Source organism: Ptychodera flava, chromosome 11, assembly GCF_041260155.1.
Source record: "Ptychodera flava strain L36383 chromosome 11, AS_Pfla_20210202, whole genome shotgun sequence".
In the NCBI taxonomy this organism is placed as follows: domain Eukaryota; kingdom Metazoa; phylum Hemichordata; class Enteropneusta; family Ptychoderidae; genus Ptychodera; species Ptychodera flava.
In genome coordinates this window covers 2856760-2875767 of record NC_091938.1, presented here as the reverse complement: position 1 = coordinate 2875767, position 19008 = coordinate 2856760, and the positions used below count along the sequence as shown (strand labels likewise).

General features: G+C 36.4%; 1 protein-coding gene across 8 annotated transcripts in view; it reads right to left on the bottom strand.

Moving 5' to 3' along the window:
* The window catches only part of LOC139143262 (dynein axonemal heavy chain 7-like), a 64668-nt gene that overhangs the window by 11670 nt on the left and 33990 nt on the right, over nucleotides 1–19008 (bottom strand). For all 8 annotated transcript variants that reach the window (XR_011554567.1, XM_070713450.1, XM_070713454.1 and 5 more), the window contains 23 exons: nucleotides 18758–18955; nucleotides 17693–17848; nucleotides 17048–17216; nucleotides 16589–16715; nucleotides 15353–15569; nucleotides 14210–14529; nucleotides 13599–13854; nucleotides 12747–13046; nucleotides 11946–12175; nucleotides 10916–11246; nucleotides 10116–10319; nucleotides 9426–9568; nucleotides 9050–9301; nucleotides 8648–8762; nucleotides 7813–7976; nucleotides 7186–7339; nucleotides 6274–6465; nucleotides 5457–5590; nucleotides 4532–4943; nucleotides 3613–3951; nucleotides 2948–3124; nucleotides 2310–2471; nucleotides 1367–1567 (listed from right to left, as the gene is read on the bottom strand). Coding sequence is in view for 7 of the 8 variants with exons in the window: in XM_070713450.1 (XP_070569551.1) it covers nucleotides 1367–1567; nucleotides 2310–2471; nucleotides 2948–3124; nucleotides 3613–3951; nucleotides 4532–4943; nucleotides 5457–5590; nucleotides 6274–6465; nucleotides 7186–7339; nucleotides 7813–7976; nucleotides 8648–8762; nucleotides 9050–9301; nucleotides 9426–9568; nucleotides 10116–10319; nucleotides 10916–11246; nucleotides 11946–12175; nucleotides 12747–13046; nucleotides 13599–13854; nucleotides 14210–14529; nucleotides 15353–15569; nucleotides 16589–16715; nucleotides 17048–17216; nucleotides 17693–17848; nucleotides 18758–18955 (4953 nt within the window). In the remaining variant the exon portion in view is untranslated. The remainder of the gene's footprint in view (nucleotides 1–1366; nucleotides 1568–2309; nucleotides 2472–2947; nucleotides 3125–3612; nucleotides 3952–4531; nucleotides 4944–5456; nucleotides 5591–6273; nucleotides 6466–7185; nucleotides 7340–7812; nucleotides 7977–8647; nucleotides 8763–9049; nucleotides 9302–9425; nucleotides 9569–10115; nucleotides 10320–10915; nucleotides 11247–11945; nucleotides 12176–12746; nucleotides 13047–13598; nucleotides 13855–14209; nucleotides 14530–15352; nucleotides 15570–16588; nucleotides 16716–17047; nucleotides 17217–17692; nucleotides 17849–18757; nucleotides 18956–19008) is intronic.

Genomic DNA, 19008 nt, shown 5'->3' with positions numbered 1-19008 from the left:
ATTACAATCCTCAACATCAGTTTTCCAACATGACTTTATCTTATATCAAATATTGTGTGTTAGTATATCAGTCAGACATGTTATGTGATGCAAATGTGTTTGGTTTTAGAGTAAATATTGGGATATTAGTCAGCAAGGTAAATATTGCAGGAGATTAAGCTGGATGCAAATTAGGTACAAAATTGTAAAGAAGAAAATATGAAGCATGCGAAGCATTGTAGATGCATTCAGTGGCTCTAGCATGCATTTTGTTGTTTTCTCTGTTGTCTTCCTTGGAATTACATTCATATCTCTGTGATCAAGATAAATGGGTGCTATTGTCAAACTGGGTGTTTTATATGAATTCAGACTACACCCAAAATGAGAATTTTCTAAATAGGTACCGGTGAAACTAAAAGTGTATCATGTTTGTCCTGATCATAAGGGTACAGGACATGAGCTTTGGTTCTTGGGTTTTGCAATCAGACTTTAATGTCCAACATTTTTTCAGACCCTGCAAGACGACTCAGGTGTGTGTTTGTTACCTGAGTTCAGTTGAACCTGTTTATGCTACTATACCTGGTTGTTCTACAGTTCAAAGGTCAGCAATGACATCAGCAAAGAGCAAGAAGGGTGGCAGCAGGTGCAAAAATTACAAAATAAAACAGAAATGTGACAAGGACAAAAGACAAACACATTGGGTAGAAACAATAACGAGAGAGAAAAAATAGCATCAGATTTATGTACGATATGCAAATTGTGATGTTCCTATAAATATAAAATGTTGATTATTTGTGTGAATGTGTGAATTATTTGTTCATGAAATGTGGGATGACTTGAAATTTGAGTGTTGTAAACTAAAAACTTATTGTGCTGGGAAATCTGTTAGAATACTTGGTACACAGTGCAAGATTTGTTGCTGTGATTGATGAAAAGGTCAGATTGATTTGTGGTTATTGTCTGATTTGAACACTTTGAAATTTTACCTAGCAACTTTCTATCAAACTATCAACTGATCATTATACAGACATAATAACTGAACATTTCCACTATAAAGCTTATAAGTCATACTGAATACTTGGAATTCTACTGCAAATTGTACATATGTACCACTTCTAACACATTTTTTAACAACACTTTACTGATTTATCAAAATAGAATCCACAACGGCTTTTCTTATGATGAGATGTGATATCGTTTCAAGATACAACTAATCACATTTTCTATAAGATATAATATTCTGAAATATGTAAAATTAATTGGTTTTGTGCCTGTTGTGCCAAGACTTTTATCATCAAAGATTGTCTTTACTAGTCTAGCAGAAAAGACTTCAGAATGTTTAGAAACAACAGCAAACTAGGTAATATTTGGCTAGAATATTACATACCACTTGCTTGACTCCATTGAAGAATTCAGGATCAGAGATTGGATCACTGAGGTAGGATCTGATGATGTTTGCCTTCAGACCTTTTGGAGGTTCATTTGTCATCTTGACACCATTCTGTAGAACAGATACTGGGAAGGTGTCTGATGGGTAACTGGTCAACCAGAGTCGGAAATCTGGATGGGTTGTTTCTGGGTTCAACTCCTAAATGACACAAAACAAATAAATGTTCAGTCAGTGTGTGTGTATGTTGTTTTTTGATTATCTTAGATATTCTCTGATTTCATTTAAAACCTGGATAATCAGCTGGTTATGTTATACTGTAGAACCACATCTCATGAAAACAACAAAAAAGCTACACTTATGGTTTCAGTGGAATGTTAGGAAAATTTGCATATATGTTGCCATATACTACATTCCCAAAGTAACAAGGTCTTCAAAGCTAACAAGTCACTGATAGTACAGATTATTCCAATGACAGATATCCCATTGTCTCTGTAATCAGTGTAGACCTCAATGTATCACATTGCTGCTTCCAGGAAAATGTTGATTGTTGTCACTCAATAATTCACTTTTTATTTTACATTTCAAGTGAAGTGTGTAGTTCATGAAATGAAACAGAAAAGCCCATACAGTACCTCATTGGACAACTTCAGCTGATCACAAATGACGTCATTTTTTTCTTTCATTGATATGCATAAATAAATATTTGTCTGTATTTTCCGCATAAACAACGAAAATAAATCCTGCTAGTGTTACAATTGCTACTGAAAGTTACACCAATTCATATGAATTTATGGCTCAGACTACAAGCTGCAACAACAGCTGCACATGCAACAACAAAGTTTGTCAGAATTTTAGACAGCGTTGTCTGAAATCGTGCACGTGCTGCTATATTTAGTAACAAACCTGAAATCGCGATCAACGCTATTGATTGCCATCTTACCTCACAGATCTTTTCCAATGTTGACATCCATGATGCAGCCAAGTGGCAGTTCTGTAAGACCACCCAGGTTCCTTCCTTGATACCTTTCTCTATCATCTTCATAGCTATAGGCCCTTGACCTTGACCTAATGATAGAGAGCTCAGCTTGGCTCCACCAAATCCCTGATAGGATGAAGAAACATAAGATTAATCAACTAACAGGTCGATTACCAAACCCACAATGCATCAATCAAACAATCTATAACTTGTGACTAAGTTGATCAATAAAAAATGTGTGTTTTTTGAGTATTTTTTAGAGAAGCAAAAAGAATGAGAAGAAAAATGTTTAGATAAACAGAGGCAATAGGGTAATTATTCAGTGAGATGATTTTGAGTCTTCAAGAACAATATTGATTTTTCTACATTTGTGACATATAGCATGACATGTTCATTATTCAATCCTCTCTGGTGAAGTCAGTGTCACAATACAGATGATGGCTGTCACTTTGTTTTTTCAACATCAAACCCAAATGTAGCATTTGCTGCTTAAACAGTGAATGGAGACAGAAAAAGCTGAGAGATAATGAATAACAGAGGACATACGTTGGACTGATGTGATCAAATCTGAATACTCTGAGATGAGAATTACTGATACTCACTTGATCATCGGCATATTTGAGAAGAGCTGCCCCAGGATCAGCACCAGGAGATAGAATGAAAATCAAGGCAGCACAGCAGTTACTATCACCAAATGCCTTGCCAAGGTCAAATGGTGGCGGCTCTATGAATTGCTTGCCTAGCTTGGCTGTTACAAAGTCTTGTACTGCTGGCACAATCTGCAATCAAAACAAGTACATATATTATGGTAGGGCCTAACAACATTGCTTTCAATGGTAAGTATTGCCCCATGGACAGGAAAATGGCAATGACTGACAAACACACATTGTTCCTATCAGAAACATAGATGCCATCGTAATGTAAATGAAATTGGCTACTGTTATCCTTATTGTATTTGACTGTTTGCAGTCAGTACAATTCATGGTAATTTCCAAGAGCATAAAAGATAGTTTAAAAGGAGGAGGGTTTCAAATGGACAAAAGAAATCACAAGGGGAGGGTAATAAAGAGAAGATGGGGAGGGGCAATTAAGCATTGTACACTGGAGTAGAACACAGCAGTTGTAGAATTAACCTGTTCACCCCTAATTCCCTGTAAACAGGTCCACAATCACCATTGATAACAACTGGTTTGGACCAAACCATACTGGTGAAAGGGTTAAACTAGAAAAGGAGAATAGATGTCAACACTGTGCAATGATCGTTTACCTTGTCAGGTCTTAAACATCTCAATGTCAACATTTTCTGAAACTGTCCTAAGTGTTCATTCCATTCACCAGGCAAGTCTTCTTTCTGTGGTTCCATGCTGTCATAGATACTCTTCCAGCCGTCCTTCTGTGCCAGGAATTTCTTCCTTATTCCTTTGAATTTGTCCAGTTCATCCAGGCGACAGATCTCATCCCATGACTTCTGTGGAAGCCATGCCGCTGGATTGGAGTGTGGATTGTCCAGACCAATGCCACCGGTCAGCAAGAATCTCCACTCTTCTTCATCAACTTCTTTATTGTGTTTCAGCAGATTGGCACACAATAAGAAGGAAAACAACAACTGCAATAGAGGAGTGCATACCTTTGGTGAGAATTTACTTCTAAGACAATTATCTACTTTCATGTATCCATAGATGGATAAGCTCAGATTGGCTGTTTGAGCACAAAAAATACAAACCACAAAGATTTTTGTGGGTGGAATACTTCTTACATCCTATATAACATATGATTTGCTTATAAACAATGCCTTGGTATGTATCCATAGATGGATAAGCTCAGATTGGCTGTTTGAGCACAAAAAATACAAACCACAAAGATTTTTGTGGGTGGAATACTTCTTACATCCTATATAACATATGATTTGCTTATAAACAATGCCTTGGTATGGAATGCGAGTACATTGTAATGTGCGTTAACTTTTGGTAGTTCATACAACGTCTGATACTTCAAATCACTACTGAAAACACACCATCATCAGGCATTTGGTTTCACTGCACTTTGATAGAATCAATTTAACAACCTTTGTTTCTACTATCAATACAGAGTCAAGTGGGTGAATGATTGAGAAGTGTTACATTATCAGAATTCATATCATAACAAAAAACAGAGTAAAACAAATATAATTTCACATCTAGATTTACCTTGTCTTTTTCAAAGAGTGATCTGCAAATATTACAATACAAGGAGTATGTAAAGTATGTCTCCAAGGAATGCAATCTTTTCTTCAAGTCATCAGACTTCTCAGAGTTGTCAATACCCAGTACAAACAGGTTGATGAACCATGTCAAGGAGTACTGGTACATAGGTTCAATGTTGGCCATGTCTGCCACTGTGAAGAATAAAATACTGGAATGGACAGCGATGGGTTTGTAACCCATACGAGTGGCATCAATCTTGGCTTCTGTCTCCTCAGCAATGGCTTGCTTCTCAGAGATTTCATTGGCCAACACTTTGGAAGATGACAGTACTTTGATGGCTGTCTCATCTTCAAGGATGTTACCTTCAGATGTGGACAGGACTTCTAAGATCTTGTCTTCAATTTCCTTCAGTTGTCTGAAAGAAAGTGATAACAATATTTAAGTGTAAATTAGTATACCAGATCTTACTGCATCTACTATATGAATTGAAAGTCAATACATCTTATGATATTGACTTGAACTGTGGTTTTAGAGTATTGACTTGAACTTTGGCTTTCAAAGTCAATGCAATATTGACTTGAAATTTTGCACACTGTGGGCACACATATGTCTATGTTTCTGTTAAAAATGTGAATTATTCTGAGACAGGGTTCTCCAAAAGAGGATTTCGAAGGATGAGCAACCCCTCTGTTTTTGAGCAAGCTATTTGTATATCATATGACAATACTCAACGCATTTTCACAATAAAAGAATACGCAAATTATGTATTGTCATGTAAATATTGGCTGCCTCTCTGATTTTCTTACAGCTGTTGAACACAATATCATTGTCAACCTTTTTACTATTTATCTTTTCAACTGCTAATTAGGCAGAATTCAGGAAATAGACTTTGAAAGTTCAAAGATTATCACAGATTAGGAATTCTTACCTCTTGTTTTCAGCACTCTGGATAATGAGGGCGTTTTTCTCTTCTTCCAGCTCAGGTCTTTCCCTGGCCACTACAATACCCAGCAACTGATCTTCCAGACCTTCTGGAGTAATCATGAAGTTCAGTAATGTCACCTGAAATACACAGTGGAAAACATCAAGGTAAGACACAGCTGGCATCTTGACCGTGAAAACAAGTTAGAGAATTCACGGCTAAGGTTTCATGCTGTGTGAAAACTAATGATCAAACAAAAGAGGCACTGAGAACCTTAAACTAAGTAGAAATATATCCTTTATTTCAAATATTATCACAAAAACATAATTGTATGTAACGTTTATTACATACAATTTCATTCATTCATGACTGTAATGACATGCAATGTCCAGTACTGATAGCTGGCTTTTCTGTTCATCAAATCAATAAAAGTTATACTGAATATGTCACAAGACCATCAAAAACTTAATTATTATCAAAGAATTACATCTTTGAGAGCTTTAGAGAACAACACTAATTTCTGAATGAAAATTTTTTGTGAAACACCAGTTTGTAATATAAGTAAATTCAATATAAATTTCCTACACATATTTCAAAACCAGCCACAATATCATATAGAACCTGATGACAATGTAGCTGCTATGGCAAGCATCAACTAGGCTTTGCTACCTCATTCAAAGCACTCTCTTGCCAAAATCATAGATTATTTTGACACAAAGATATATACAGACAGTGTCACACTGTTTCCAGTACATGTCACTTCATGATTACAGCCATTCATAATTTTATCAATTACAAATTATGGTAGTTCATGTCTTCATACCTTGACAGCTGTTTCTGGCAGATAGTGTGGATTTCTCAGTTTAGTTGTCATGTAGAAACGGAAGTCCTGTGAGTATTCAATGGTGCTGTCTCCCAATCTGATGCAAATACTTCCGCCTTGTTTGAAAGTCTGTTTCAGCAACAGGGGTTCCAGCATTGGGTCCAAATCTTCTCCAAGATTTTCCAGCAGCACCTGTTAGGAAAACCATCAAGGATTTTTGCAGGAATTTCAAAGGACATAGTTTTTGTGGGGACTCATATGGAAATAACACCTGCATTCACTGCCATTGCTTCACTTCACCAGGATACAGATCATATCTACATGAGTGTGTATGGATTGCTGTGATTGGCTCAAACAACCCGGCTACAGGTTACACACTTGTGTTAAAGTCACTGTGATCAACAAACTAACATCCATGGCTGCATCACTGATGTTATTCATTTGTAAAATACCTTGAGATTTGTAACAAACTTAATCCCCTCAGGCCTGAACCTCTACATAATGGGTTGATTCAAGTACTGGTATATTACCAAAAGTCTGGCATGAAATAGTTAACCCTCTGAGTGGTGTAATTTTTCCCCTAAAAATTTACTGTCACATTTTACCAATTTTTATGAATTTTTCTGAAATTTTTTGATAATTTTGGACCAAATGGACATCATATTTCATTGTCTACAGTTTTTTATCAAAATTTTGGCAAAAATCTGAGAAAATTGAGTAGGGTATAATTTTATAAAGGCGACAAAAATTGACATTGGTGCTCAAAGGGTTAAGTAGTTATAATTGCACTGTAAATATAAGTTTTTGGTGCAGTGGTGTTGAGTCCAAACAGCTATGCATGTATTTTCATAATTCCAGGATTAACACTTGCGATTTGCTTCAGCCAGGATAAAATCAATATTGACAACTTACCGGTGTTCCAAACTGGATGCAATTCTCCAGTGTTCTGACAAAGTCACTGTCACTAAGTTTAATGATATGTAAATTATTGGCTTTTTCACTGTTCTTGACCCATTTATTGGCTTGACCTTGGGGATCAATCATCAAAGGCCAACGACGGGCATTGCTGTTGATGTGATAAGTAAAATTTGTGACTCAATAGGAATTTGTATAATATGTATTGACAGAGCATATGATGGGTGATAGCAACGTGTGAATCTATTAAAAAAAATAAATGTGTATTCTTTGATAATTCGTTTTAAAACTCACAAGTTAAAGGTATACAGTCACCTGTACTCTAAATATGCCCATATATGGTCAAAGGGGCATTCCTTGGTATTCAAAATGCCCATGTGAGGGTGCTGTTTTTAAAAAGCAGCCACCGGCTTAAAATCTGTGATTGTTAGATTTTCTCTTTCCATGGTAACTGAGGCAAAATTGGAACAGGTGACAGTATGACTTTAAATACATCTTACACACTTTAGTCAAAATTGCTGATGATGCAGTTTTTGTAAAAAAGTACTGTCATCATTCTTTCTGTTATGCCCCAAAAGGCATTTGGCTGTGACTCCCTTACAAATGAAATGGTTTAATTCTTACCTGATGATGATACCATTTTCCACAGAAAAGCTGTCTGTTGGCAAACCATGTATATTCCATTGACGGATGGCGACTGGATTACCAAGGGATGAAATCAGGGAAAAGTTGGGAGAACACGGAATGCCAACTTTCTTCACTTCTGCAGCCCACTGATCTAGTTGTTGCTGGTGACAGTAAGAGACAGCAAACAAAGTCAAGTTCAAGATCACAACAAAGTCCACAAGCATACTATTAAAACTTAAAACCACTTTGTTGGTAAATATTTATATGGGTTTCATGACTTCCACATATTTCATACCTTCCTGACTAACCCTTTGAGTGCTGTAATTTTTCCCACCAAAATTTTAGTGCAACATTTTTATTTTATGAATTTTTCTGTGTGTTTTTTTGATAATTTTGGACCAAATGGACGTAACATTTCATTGGCTAGTTTTTTATCAAAATTTTGGCAAAAATCTGAAAACATTGATTGGGTATATTTTATGGAGGCGATTAAAATTGACGTAGGCACTCAAAGGGTTGACATGGCTGACCTCGTAAAAGATAGACACTGCAGTGTTTATTTTGAACTCCAGAATTATGCAAAGGTAATAAAACTGCTGAAACCGAATGAAAATAGGAGTACAGACAAACCTATGAAAAAGTGGAAGATGACTAAATACTTCTACATCAGATATGTCTGAAAATCAATTACATATTACATCTAGTAGTAAAAATTTGATTGATTCATACAACCACACTGATGTGAAAATAATACCTAAGACACTTTGAGTTTTTAAACTAATATCAGATATGTTTATGGGAAATATAGCCCAACACTGTCAAATATACTTACCAGCCTGAAGTTCGCAGTAAAAGCTCCGAGATATGCTACAAGACCAGACGAGATCAAAATATCACCAGTCAAGTTAATGTACAACTGTCCGAGATCTGAAGCGGCAATACCCCATCTGTCAATCACAGAGACGATAGTTTAGTGTCTGTTGTATAGATTTGAAAATCAACTTCCTTGTCGAAAATAACACATTATGGTAAAGTAGAATCATTAAATTTATTATTAAATTTATTAAATTTATATAAACTTTTTTCAATTATTGATACAACTGTGACATTGCAGATATGATATTTGAGCACTGAGTCACAATGTGATACAACAAAAGAAAAGTAAATTTCCAAGGACTGAAATGGACGACAGGACAGTACTGACAACGGTAAATGACCAGATAACGAAACTGACCTTGCTTTTTCACCTCCCAAACCATTAATCAGTTGTTCAGCACGTTCCAACTTCTTGGTACATAAGTCCACTTGGAATTCCAGATCAGCTTTCTTCTGTTTGTTAGCTTCTAGCTTCTCTTGTAGTTTTCTTAGCTTTTCTTGAACTTCATGTAAAGCTGCACGTTTCTTGTTCAGTGATGCCATGGCAGTTGCTAATTCTCCCTCAGCAATCTTCAATGATGCTTTCTTGGGTGCCACAATTTTGGCCACTCTGATATCAGAAAAAGAGCAAAATGTATATGTCTTACTTGTCTCAACTCTCTAAGAAAATTTTCACAAAGATTGAGGAAAAAAAAATTTCTCAAATTTCATGGGAAGAAATAAAATATACTCACTTGTCATAAGAATTCATAGCTCTAACCCATTTACACAGACCTTCACAGGCAGTTGAGGCGTTACGGATTTTCTCTGGTTCAAATTCTGGATTGGGAATGTACTTGTTACGAATAATCTTGATGATGTTGGGTGCAATATTGTCCTGCAGAGAGAGTGAGAGAGAGAGTGATATTGTGAAGATAAAGGTTGAGCCTAATCAAACAACCATTCCTTTGGTACACTTATACTGCCAAGTGTATCTGTCACTATCAGGTCAAGGTTGTTAAAACCAGTGTGACAAAACATGTCTCATATGTTACATTTCATCAAAAACTTTAACATTTGAAAGTCCATGAAACCATAGATACTGGAAACATGATTCGTACTGATTGGACCTTCCTAGGACATACCAATGCATGCAAAACACTTGGTTGATTTGGTTGGGTACGGCTTTACTGACTCGGATGGGCAAGTGATAGGCCTGGCAGGATATGTGTTAGGGTAACAGTGCACAAATCTATTTTAGGTACATCTGGATAATGAGTCTGCTTTTAGCTCATCATATGTACACTTCAAATGAAATGATGGCGAGATACACTCTTTACACAATCATGTGAAATCCACAAAAACATTGCCATAAGATGTAGACAAAAAACTGTGATATAAAATAGATTTCTCTGTAGACATGCCACAAAATAATATGCTCCTACCTTGTCATATTCGTGAAGTGACTGGAGGAATTTCATGTCACCAAGCATACGCTTGGATGGACCCCAGTAATCTTCAATCTTCTTACCAGATCCAGATGGATCCGGAACTCTGTCTGGTTTTATTCCTTTCAGAATGCATACAGCTTCCATAACCAGACGTACACCTGATGGGGGACTCTTCATAGTTTTCACAATTGTAATATCCTGTTGAAAACAAAATATGAAAAATTTCATTATACTGGTACAACAAATCCAAAGGGCAACAGCTGGGATTGTTGATGACATTTTCATCATTTACTTTGTCTAAAACAAGTTTTATTTTCTTATAGTATGTTGGAATACAAAATACCACTTTGATACACTACATACTTGTGTGTAACATGCAATGTTATTATCAGTAAACATTAATACATGTTTTATTGTAGCTTTAGGTCCAGGTTCAAAGCTGTGTGTGGTGTGGTCCTGGGACAAGGCCACCTCAGGGTTCACCATTATTGGCATTGACCATCAAGTGCTCTTGTGAGAACTAGAATTAAGTTTTCAAGCACAGCATTACACATTACACTAAATGACGCTTAAAAGACTGGGAATTTTGGATTGATTTTGGGAGAAGGAAAAGCCAGTGTATTTCATTTTATTATATAAGTAGGATAATGACAGAAAATAAATCATAAGTTACAGCAAATGAATCCCTAATACCACTACATGACTATGCATCGTGATGGTATTCACACTTTTCAGATATGACTTGGAAAGGCATATTGATAATGGTATATGAAGGTAGGGTATGTGTGTCATACCTGTTGTGTCAATGTGTCCAGAGCGGCCAAAGCTGCTTCAAGGATTGGCAAAGCTTCAGCGAGATCCGAATCACATTCATCCTTGATCTTCTTGGCGGCCTCAGCTTGTTTGTTGGCTACCTCTTCATCAGCTTTGACGATTTTCTCAGTTTTAGCGACTTCTATAGACTCCTTCTCAATGATCACCATAATCTCATCTACCTCTTTGCTAGCTACCACAAGCTGTGGTTGTAATGCAACCAATTCTTTCTGCATGACTGTCACCTGGGACTCTGCAGACTGAAGTTTCTCCAAACCAACTTCATATCTCTTCTTTCCTTTCATCACATCACTGTGTATTGATTACAAATACTAGAATCAGTGATTTTCTTCAATAATCAAACACTCACAAAGCACTTTAAAGAACTCTTCTAATTACAAACTGAGCAAAAAGTTTAATCTTTCATATCATTCTTGTCGATGGTGCCGAAATCCTTCCATTTATAGACAAGTCTAATGAATCATCATATTGAAGAGTCAAAATGAGAACATTTATGACTTCTATTCTTTCTTTAACCCTTTTGCCACCATGGTTTGGCCCAATCCCATTGTTATCAAAGGTGATTGTGGACCTGTTTACAGTGAATTGGGGGTGAACAGGTTAAGCCTGGCAAAGTTGCCAGGTCACAAATTATAACTGATCAGTAGCATAAGGAAAGGGTGTCAGCAGATGTACTTGACTTTATGAATGATGAAAGTATTGAGGCAGAAATAGCCAGCCAAAATTGCTGTGCAATTGGTCAAATTTGTCCTGTGTACCTACATAAATATAAACACACCATGGTTTAAAAGACTGAGTATGGTTTGGCCAAACCTACAGGTGAATGTGGATTTTGTGTCTGCAATGACAGGGTTATAGCACTTAGTGTTCGTGTTAAAAATGTCACATATTTCAAACTGATGACAGATTCTATTTAGTAAGGACAAATCTTTATGGCAGGTACAACTGTAGGTGTCGATATTGGTTGCAACACAGAGAAGATAGACTTACATTCGTTTCTTATCCAGTAAGGTCTTAAAGGTGGATATCAGTTCCAGATAGGACGTAGGAGTAACATAGTTGTGACGATCAAGTTGAGTCAGGAATCTTTCTGATAATAGTCTTGTTGATGTGTGGAATTCTTTACAAATGGTGATGCATCCAGCACGTTCACTGTCCTCCATTTGGACTTCATCCAGGAAACGTGATGCCACAGCTTGCAGAGCATCTTCTGGCCATGACTGTGTTTAGACAAAATTGGACAAAAGTTACTTTTACTCTCCTACAATTGAAACCCATATTGACCAGCATATCAAGCTTTTTGCCAGACATCACTGACTTTGATCAAAGTCTTCGTGTTCGACTAACCGTATCCACTATTTCAATGTGCACAAATGCTGGTGGTGATGTCCTTTCAGAAACAAATCACTGAACATAACTTATGAGTCACAGGGTCAATATATTGGCAATGGAAATCACTATCAAACTAGCTTTCCAGTGTTCCGGGGAATGATCAGAGAATATTAAAAACAATTTTCAACATTTTCTGTTCAGCTGTGATGATCTCTCTTAAAATTTTAAAGAGCAAAGTGAAATTACAGTGATGATCAAACATAATTGAGGATGAAATTATATATTCATAAAATGAATATTTTGTGAGTTGTTAGATATGATGACCATTCTCGTTTGTGATACAAGAGAAAAAAAATAGCAAAAGCTATTTGGAAGAAAGTTTTGATGTGATTTTAAGATTCTTCACCAAAATGCCCATTTCAGAGATTATCACTATTGAGTTTATGTGGTGAAACTTACCTGGAACCAATCAATGGTACAACAATTGACCAATGACGGAAACTTCCTGAGTCTGTTACGGAATGCATCACCGATAGGACTCATGGCCAGTACAACGTGGACCTGATCACGACAACGATCTACAAACATATTGAACAATGCTAGTGGTGAGCCATCGGTCTGTTTGGTCTTGTCTTTCTGACGGTCAATGGCTCTCATCTTCTCACAAATTTCTTGTTTCTCGTCTATGGCATACAGGTTGGGTACTTCACCAGCATTTAGTAAGTTATTGATGTCTTCTAAGAAGGACTCTTCTTTTATCTGGAGTTTGAGATGATAAATAAATGTGATCAAAGAATGTGTTATTTCTACAAGAGAAGTAATTTTCTTGCTTGTATATACATATGTTTGCATACATAATATGATAAACCAATCATTTCTGTTCTAGTTGTCATGGAAAATTTGCAAATATTTTAAAACTATAAATTTTACATGTATATACTTGAAATGATAATTTCATGAAAAGTATAACTAGATAATGGTGAAAATCAGAACTCAAAATTGAATGATCATAATGAATGAATCTAATTAATCATTGAACACAAAGTGAAGATATAATTCTGGAGAAATATTTGGATGGTGGTTAGGGTATCAGATTCACTATCAGAAGACGGTGAGTTTGAGAGTCTAGCATGGTATTGTGTCTTTGATCAAGGTACTCTAAACCTCATCGCTTCATGGGGAAGTAGGTATCTCATCTTGTAATTGGGCAATTGCCTGTTGGATTGTGGATTGAATGGAAGAATTCTGACTGAAGAAATGAGTGTAATTCATCAATTCAAAGAAGTGGAAACAACTTTATGTGCATCTTACCTGAGTATCAGTGAACAAGAAGACGCCATGCTGCTCACCCTCGGTGGATTTCCGCAGAATGTCTTTCAGATCCTCCCTCCATTCTGTCTTGGTATAGCTTTTACTGATTTCCACTTGGAAGAGCTCATAATCAGCCATGTGTGCGGCTAAGCGAGTGAGCGACTGACGTCCGCTGCCACCAACCCCGACCAGTAGGGCATGACTGCGCGGTTGCTTGACAATACGCGAGATACGCGATACATGCTCTATGGCAAATCTGTGTAAACAGATAAAATTTGCTGATGGATTTAACAAGGTTATTTTAAATCATTCAGATTTGGTGCTAATAAAGATCAGCGCATTGATGGGATGGGAACAATGTCATCTCCTTAATTAACACAAACATAGAAAATAAAATCTTGACATAGCATTTTTCATGAAATTTTCTTCCAAAACATATAATAATCTCTGTTCTATTGAGAGTGAAATTAGAATTGGGACATGAATAAATTAACGTCAATCAGCAACTGAAAAAAGCTGGCATATGCAACTTTGACAAATATTTTCTTGAACATCTGTTACTTTTTCCAGTCAAGATGAATAACTTTAGTGATGATATTGTGATAACTGACCTGAACATGACCAGATTCATGGGTTTTTTACTCAGGTTGTTGAATTCTTCCAGCTGTGCTTCTACGACCTGAGTCAGTTTATCTACATCTCGGACTTCAATGTAGTTCTTATTATCAGCTTTGGGATCGGAGAAATCACAGTACATGAGACTGCGAAGATCATCCTCCTCCACTTTGCCATCATTGTTACTGTCAAGGTGTTGAAACAGTTCATTGAAGTCTTCTTTCAGACACTTCTTCAGGGCTTCTGCACATGTAAAAGAATACAACCAGGCTCTGTCTCCGTCGTCTACCAGACGGTCATAGTACACTCGGAACACCTGCAAGGTTTGAGGAAATCATTTCAAGACTAATGTCAGAGAAATTTTGATTTTAGAATGCAATAATGACCAAATGATTAGTGATTATACGTTGTAAAACTGAAGAGTACAGGATACTCTTATAAGTACCAATACAGGAGTTTTTAATACAATCTATGAATAATCTAAAAGACAAGAACTGCATCATCAGGAGAGCAAGAGAAGAGGTCAAAGGTTATCATTGTTCTATTTCTTCAACCAGGAGCACATTGTCTACTATCCCAAACAAAGTCAAATTTAATCATGGTATTCCTATTCAGTGTAAATCTTTGAAATCTATAATACACATTCCACTGGTGACTAACAAAGCTTTTGAAATATCACTGTCGTTGATACCACTGGCATAAACATGATTTGATTCTATTGTGTTTTGTAAACTGGTACACACCGTGATACAGAGTTAAGGCAAGGTTGAATGCACCTCAGGGACAAATATTTAGACCCTCAAACTTTTACAGTTCTTTTCTGATCTGTCACTTGTGGCGGTTCACTTTAAAGCTCTTGCTGAGCAAAAAATTTTCACCACATTAGTTTTTTGAAAATCAAAAATTTTATTTTTCTCCATAAGAGTTGTCACAGGGATGGCAGCCATTTTGAATTTCAAATATCGGTAAATCTTGGGTAATTTGTTTCTCTAGTACCAAAATTTGCACGGTGACCTCAATTTTTATTCTTGAATTTGAAAGAGAATGCTTGAAAGATTCCTTGAGGAAAGTCTGAGCAAAAGTACAGTCTTCCTCTTTCAAGGCGCATACTACCTTAAAAGAATGTGTTAGTAGCGTACCTCATGGACCCACAGACGTTTCATTGCTGCAGGATTTTCACATGTTTCAGGCAACGACAGCAGGACGCCCTGAATTACTCTGGAGAAATCTCTCAGATTAAACAAATAATGAGACTTGGCAGGTGTCGGCAGGAGATTGGTCATTGCACTTTTGTAGACCATCATTGTAGCATTCACAATCTGGTCCGCAACAGGTTCAAATTCATTACCAAAGCTCCTATTGTAGATGAGAAAACAAACAACGATGACGGTTTAAGAAGTTTTGTTCATGGATTGGGATGATAAATATGAAACTAACGAATTATCTCTTATAGATCACAAGGTTCAACATATCTTGAGATAAACCTGAGACAGCTGTCTTTGCATACAACTGAAACAGCTTTGCGCATGAATATGTATGATTTTAACTCAAATAATTTGAGACTTTTAAATATTTGTTAGTTCTGTTGTAAATTTGGATGCAAAAATCCCCCCCAGATTTTGAGGTTCTCTAGCTGGAATACCTGATTGTCAAAGAACAGATTGTGTCTCACTAGTCTTACAGATATACATTGACTGACACAGCTATTTCTTCACCCCTGTTTTGATGGTGCAAATTATCAACATGATTCACAATTTGGAGTGCACAGGCTGAGGTTTGGGAATAAAACCACTTGAAAACATCTCAACACCTGCAAATTGAACTCTTTGGTAAGATGGATGCAAATTGCATGCTAGGGAATGACATGGCTGGGATGGTGAATTTCATGACAGGTAGATGTTGCAGTTGGCACACACACACATTTCAAGTAAAAGATTGGTATTAGGACTGTGTCCACAGGTTGATGACTTCATTCAGAATGAAAGCTAAAAACCATGCAATGTTTTTGTACCTGATTACCATATCCATCTTTTTCTTACCAACCCTATAACCACTGGTTTGCAAAAGAGACAGCGAGAGGGAACTGAAAGTCATCATTGGAGTACAGATCAATATATACTCTCTAACAAGTGACGCCATCCTTCAAAGTTAACTTCTTAGTCATGTTGAACTCCACAGTACATATGAGCAACAAGCAAGTCATCGAGGGGTCATAATGTGAACAAACAATAGATATATCGATACTGCATATCCATAGTGACTTTTTTAAGCTGCTCTGCACAAGCCTGGAATATTTATGATACAAGCTGAGTGAAATTGCTGGAAGTAGTCTTATGAATTGTAAGATACAAAGCAATGGTGATAACGCCACTTACCGGGCACTGATATGCCACTTCATGATACTGGAGAAGATAGTAAACATTGTGCCATCATCAAATTCATTGATGGTGATAGAATTGAAATGTCGTAGGAAACGCGGTGTGACAGGATTACGGCCACCACCTAAAGGGAAAATGAAAAATAGAAATCCATCAAAGACTGGTCAGCCCTGTCAGTTTTAAACTCAGTTCGGAGTGTCATACATCAGTTATCATATATCATCCTTATATATCATTTACTGTATATCATCATATCACAACACACACACACACACACACACACATTTTGATTGATTGATTGATTGAAAAAAGTGGATAAAGGCATGACAGTGTTACCTATTGAATCCCCATTTTCTTGCATGTAGGTCAAAAAACAGCCAGGTTGTACTAGAATTCAGGAAAAGACGACATTGATGCATAAAAGTTAGAGAGGCAGAGTGTTATGTGAAAACTCACCTGGTGGTCCCATGGCAGCCATAAGTTGGACATCCACAAGTTTCTGTGGTGTGCAGTCTTTGCGGTCATACCATTGCCAGTGATCAAGCCATTGACGTAGCAATTCAACTGGTGGCTGTGCACCATACACTTCACGCATTGGCATGTTTAAATCATCCACAAAGACAACCTAATAAATGGTCGGATAAAATATCACATGTGAAAATCAAAACTAAAATGGTGACTAGTAAAAATAAATAAATGACAGACATCAACAGGTCTCCCTAAATTACATGTACACAAGTAGAAGTTATTTTCGGAGCTGTTTGCACTAAGGACAGTGTGATTTCTTTGTCAAGAGGAATTGTATTGGAACGTAACTGGGTCAATGAAATTTCAATCAATTCTTCAACAAACTTGAGAAACTCAGAAAGCCTGTGTGATAGGGCCACACTGCATCAATGATGGTCCAAAATTGAAACTGATAATTCACGGCTTGTAAGATGACATCATATGAAAACTTTACAGTGAAGTATGCGGACCTAATCTATACAAAGTACTAACAATTAAACTGTTCTCTGTTGTATATTATCACCTTATAATTTGAGATTTACAATAAACGTCTAAACAGACAAAATCTACAATGCAATAATTGTAGTGGCTTACAGTCTTCTTTCCTAGAGGAGGTCCAAATACACCTTTTCGTCGTTTGTCAAGTTTAGACATAATAATGTCCTGAGTCTGATTGGCACTAGTTTGTGCCGAGAAATTGATAGTGATAGGCTTGTAGACTTCTTTGTCAATCTTGTTCAGCAAAAAGTCCTGAAAAACAACAATGATAACAAGCATAAAAAACTCACCATGGCAATCATTGTAAAACCTGAGAAATTGACACTCTTTAGTAATCTATGAGTACGGCATTATGTATTGTTAAATTTAAAGGTTTGTATGTAATCAAATAAACATCTCTGTTCTATAGGAAGTATCAGTTAAGGGCTAGTAGCAGTTATTTTTACCATCATTGTGTTTTTATTTGTTTTGTTTTAAATGTTAACTGCAGTTTCCTGTTCTACTTCATATTATCCATTTACAGTTTTCAGCTTATCAACTCAGCCTGTACATGTGTAGACTGTGTTACTGTAGACAATTGAAGTTTAGTCCCCACTGAAATACAAATGTAAACAATTATGGTGCACGTCACCATACATGCTGCATTGACAAGCTGAACAATGGATGTTGTGCAGTGGAACAAAAACAAGATACATTGAAAAAATCATCAAAAAGTTTCGGGTAATGTCCCTCTACTTTAGATGCTGCTCATGATGCATGTACATAAACCTGTCCATATTTGGTGCAATATTGACTTAATCACTCTATTAGAAGTAACAGAAATATCGCTTAGTTTAGAGATCCTAGTATTGATAAGCTTAACATGATTCAGAAGATATTTTATTGAGGTATAAGTTACTGAAAAATTACTTATGAAGTTCTATGTTTGATATTTTTACAAAACATGTTCAAAAAAAGAAATTTTATAAGAAACCATTAAAAAAATACTGATTAGAGTATAATAAATCAGGTGACAATAGATCAAGTGAGAAGGGAAAGAGAAAGTGAGACAAACAGACAGACAGACAGATAGTGAGATAAAGAGAGCAGGAAAGTGAGGAAAAGAAAGAATGAAATAAAATATCAAAGGCTGATGACACAGAGAAAGATTAAGGTACTTACTGTAATATAGACTGATTTACCAGTACCAGTTGGTCCGACAAAGAGACAAGCTTTTTGATGTGTTACAAGCATTTCCATCAGTGCAGTGTAACGTACAGTGTCTACAGTTGGTACAATGATCTGGTTGACAATGGCATCTTTGGGAATGGGTGGAGCATCTTTGATGGATTCACCCCATTTCTCCCAACGACCAGCACCCTGTCATAAATTCAATAATCACTACAATTAAATATGCGCATTACGATTTATAA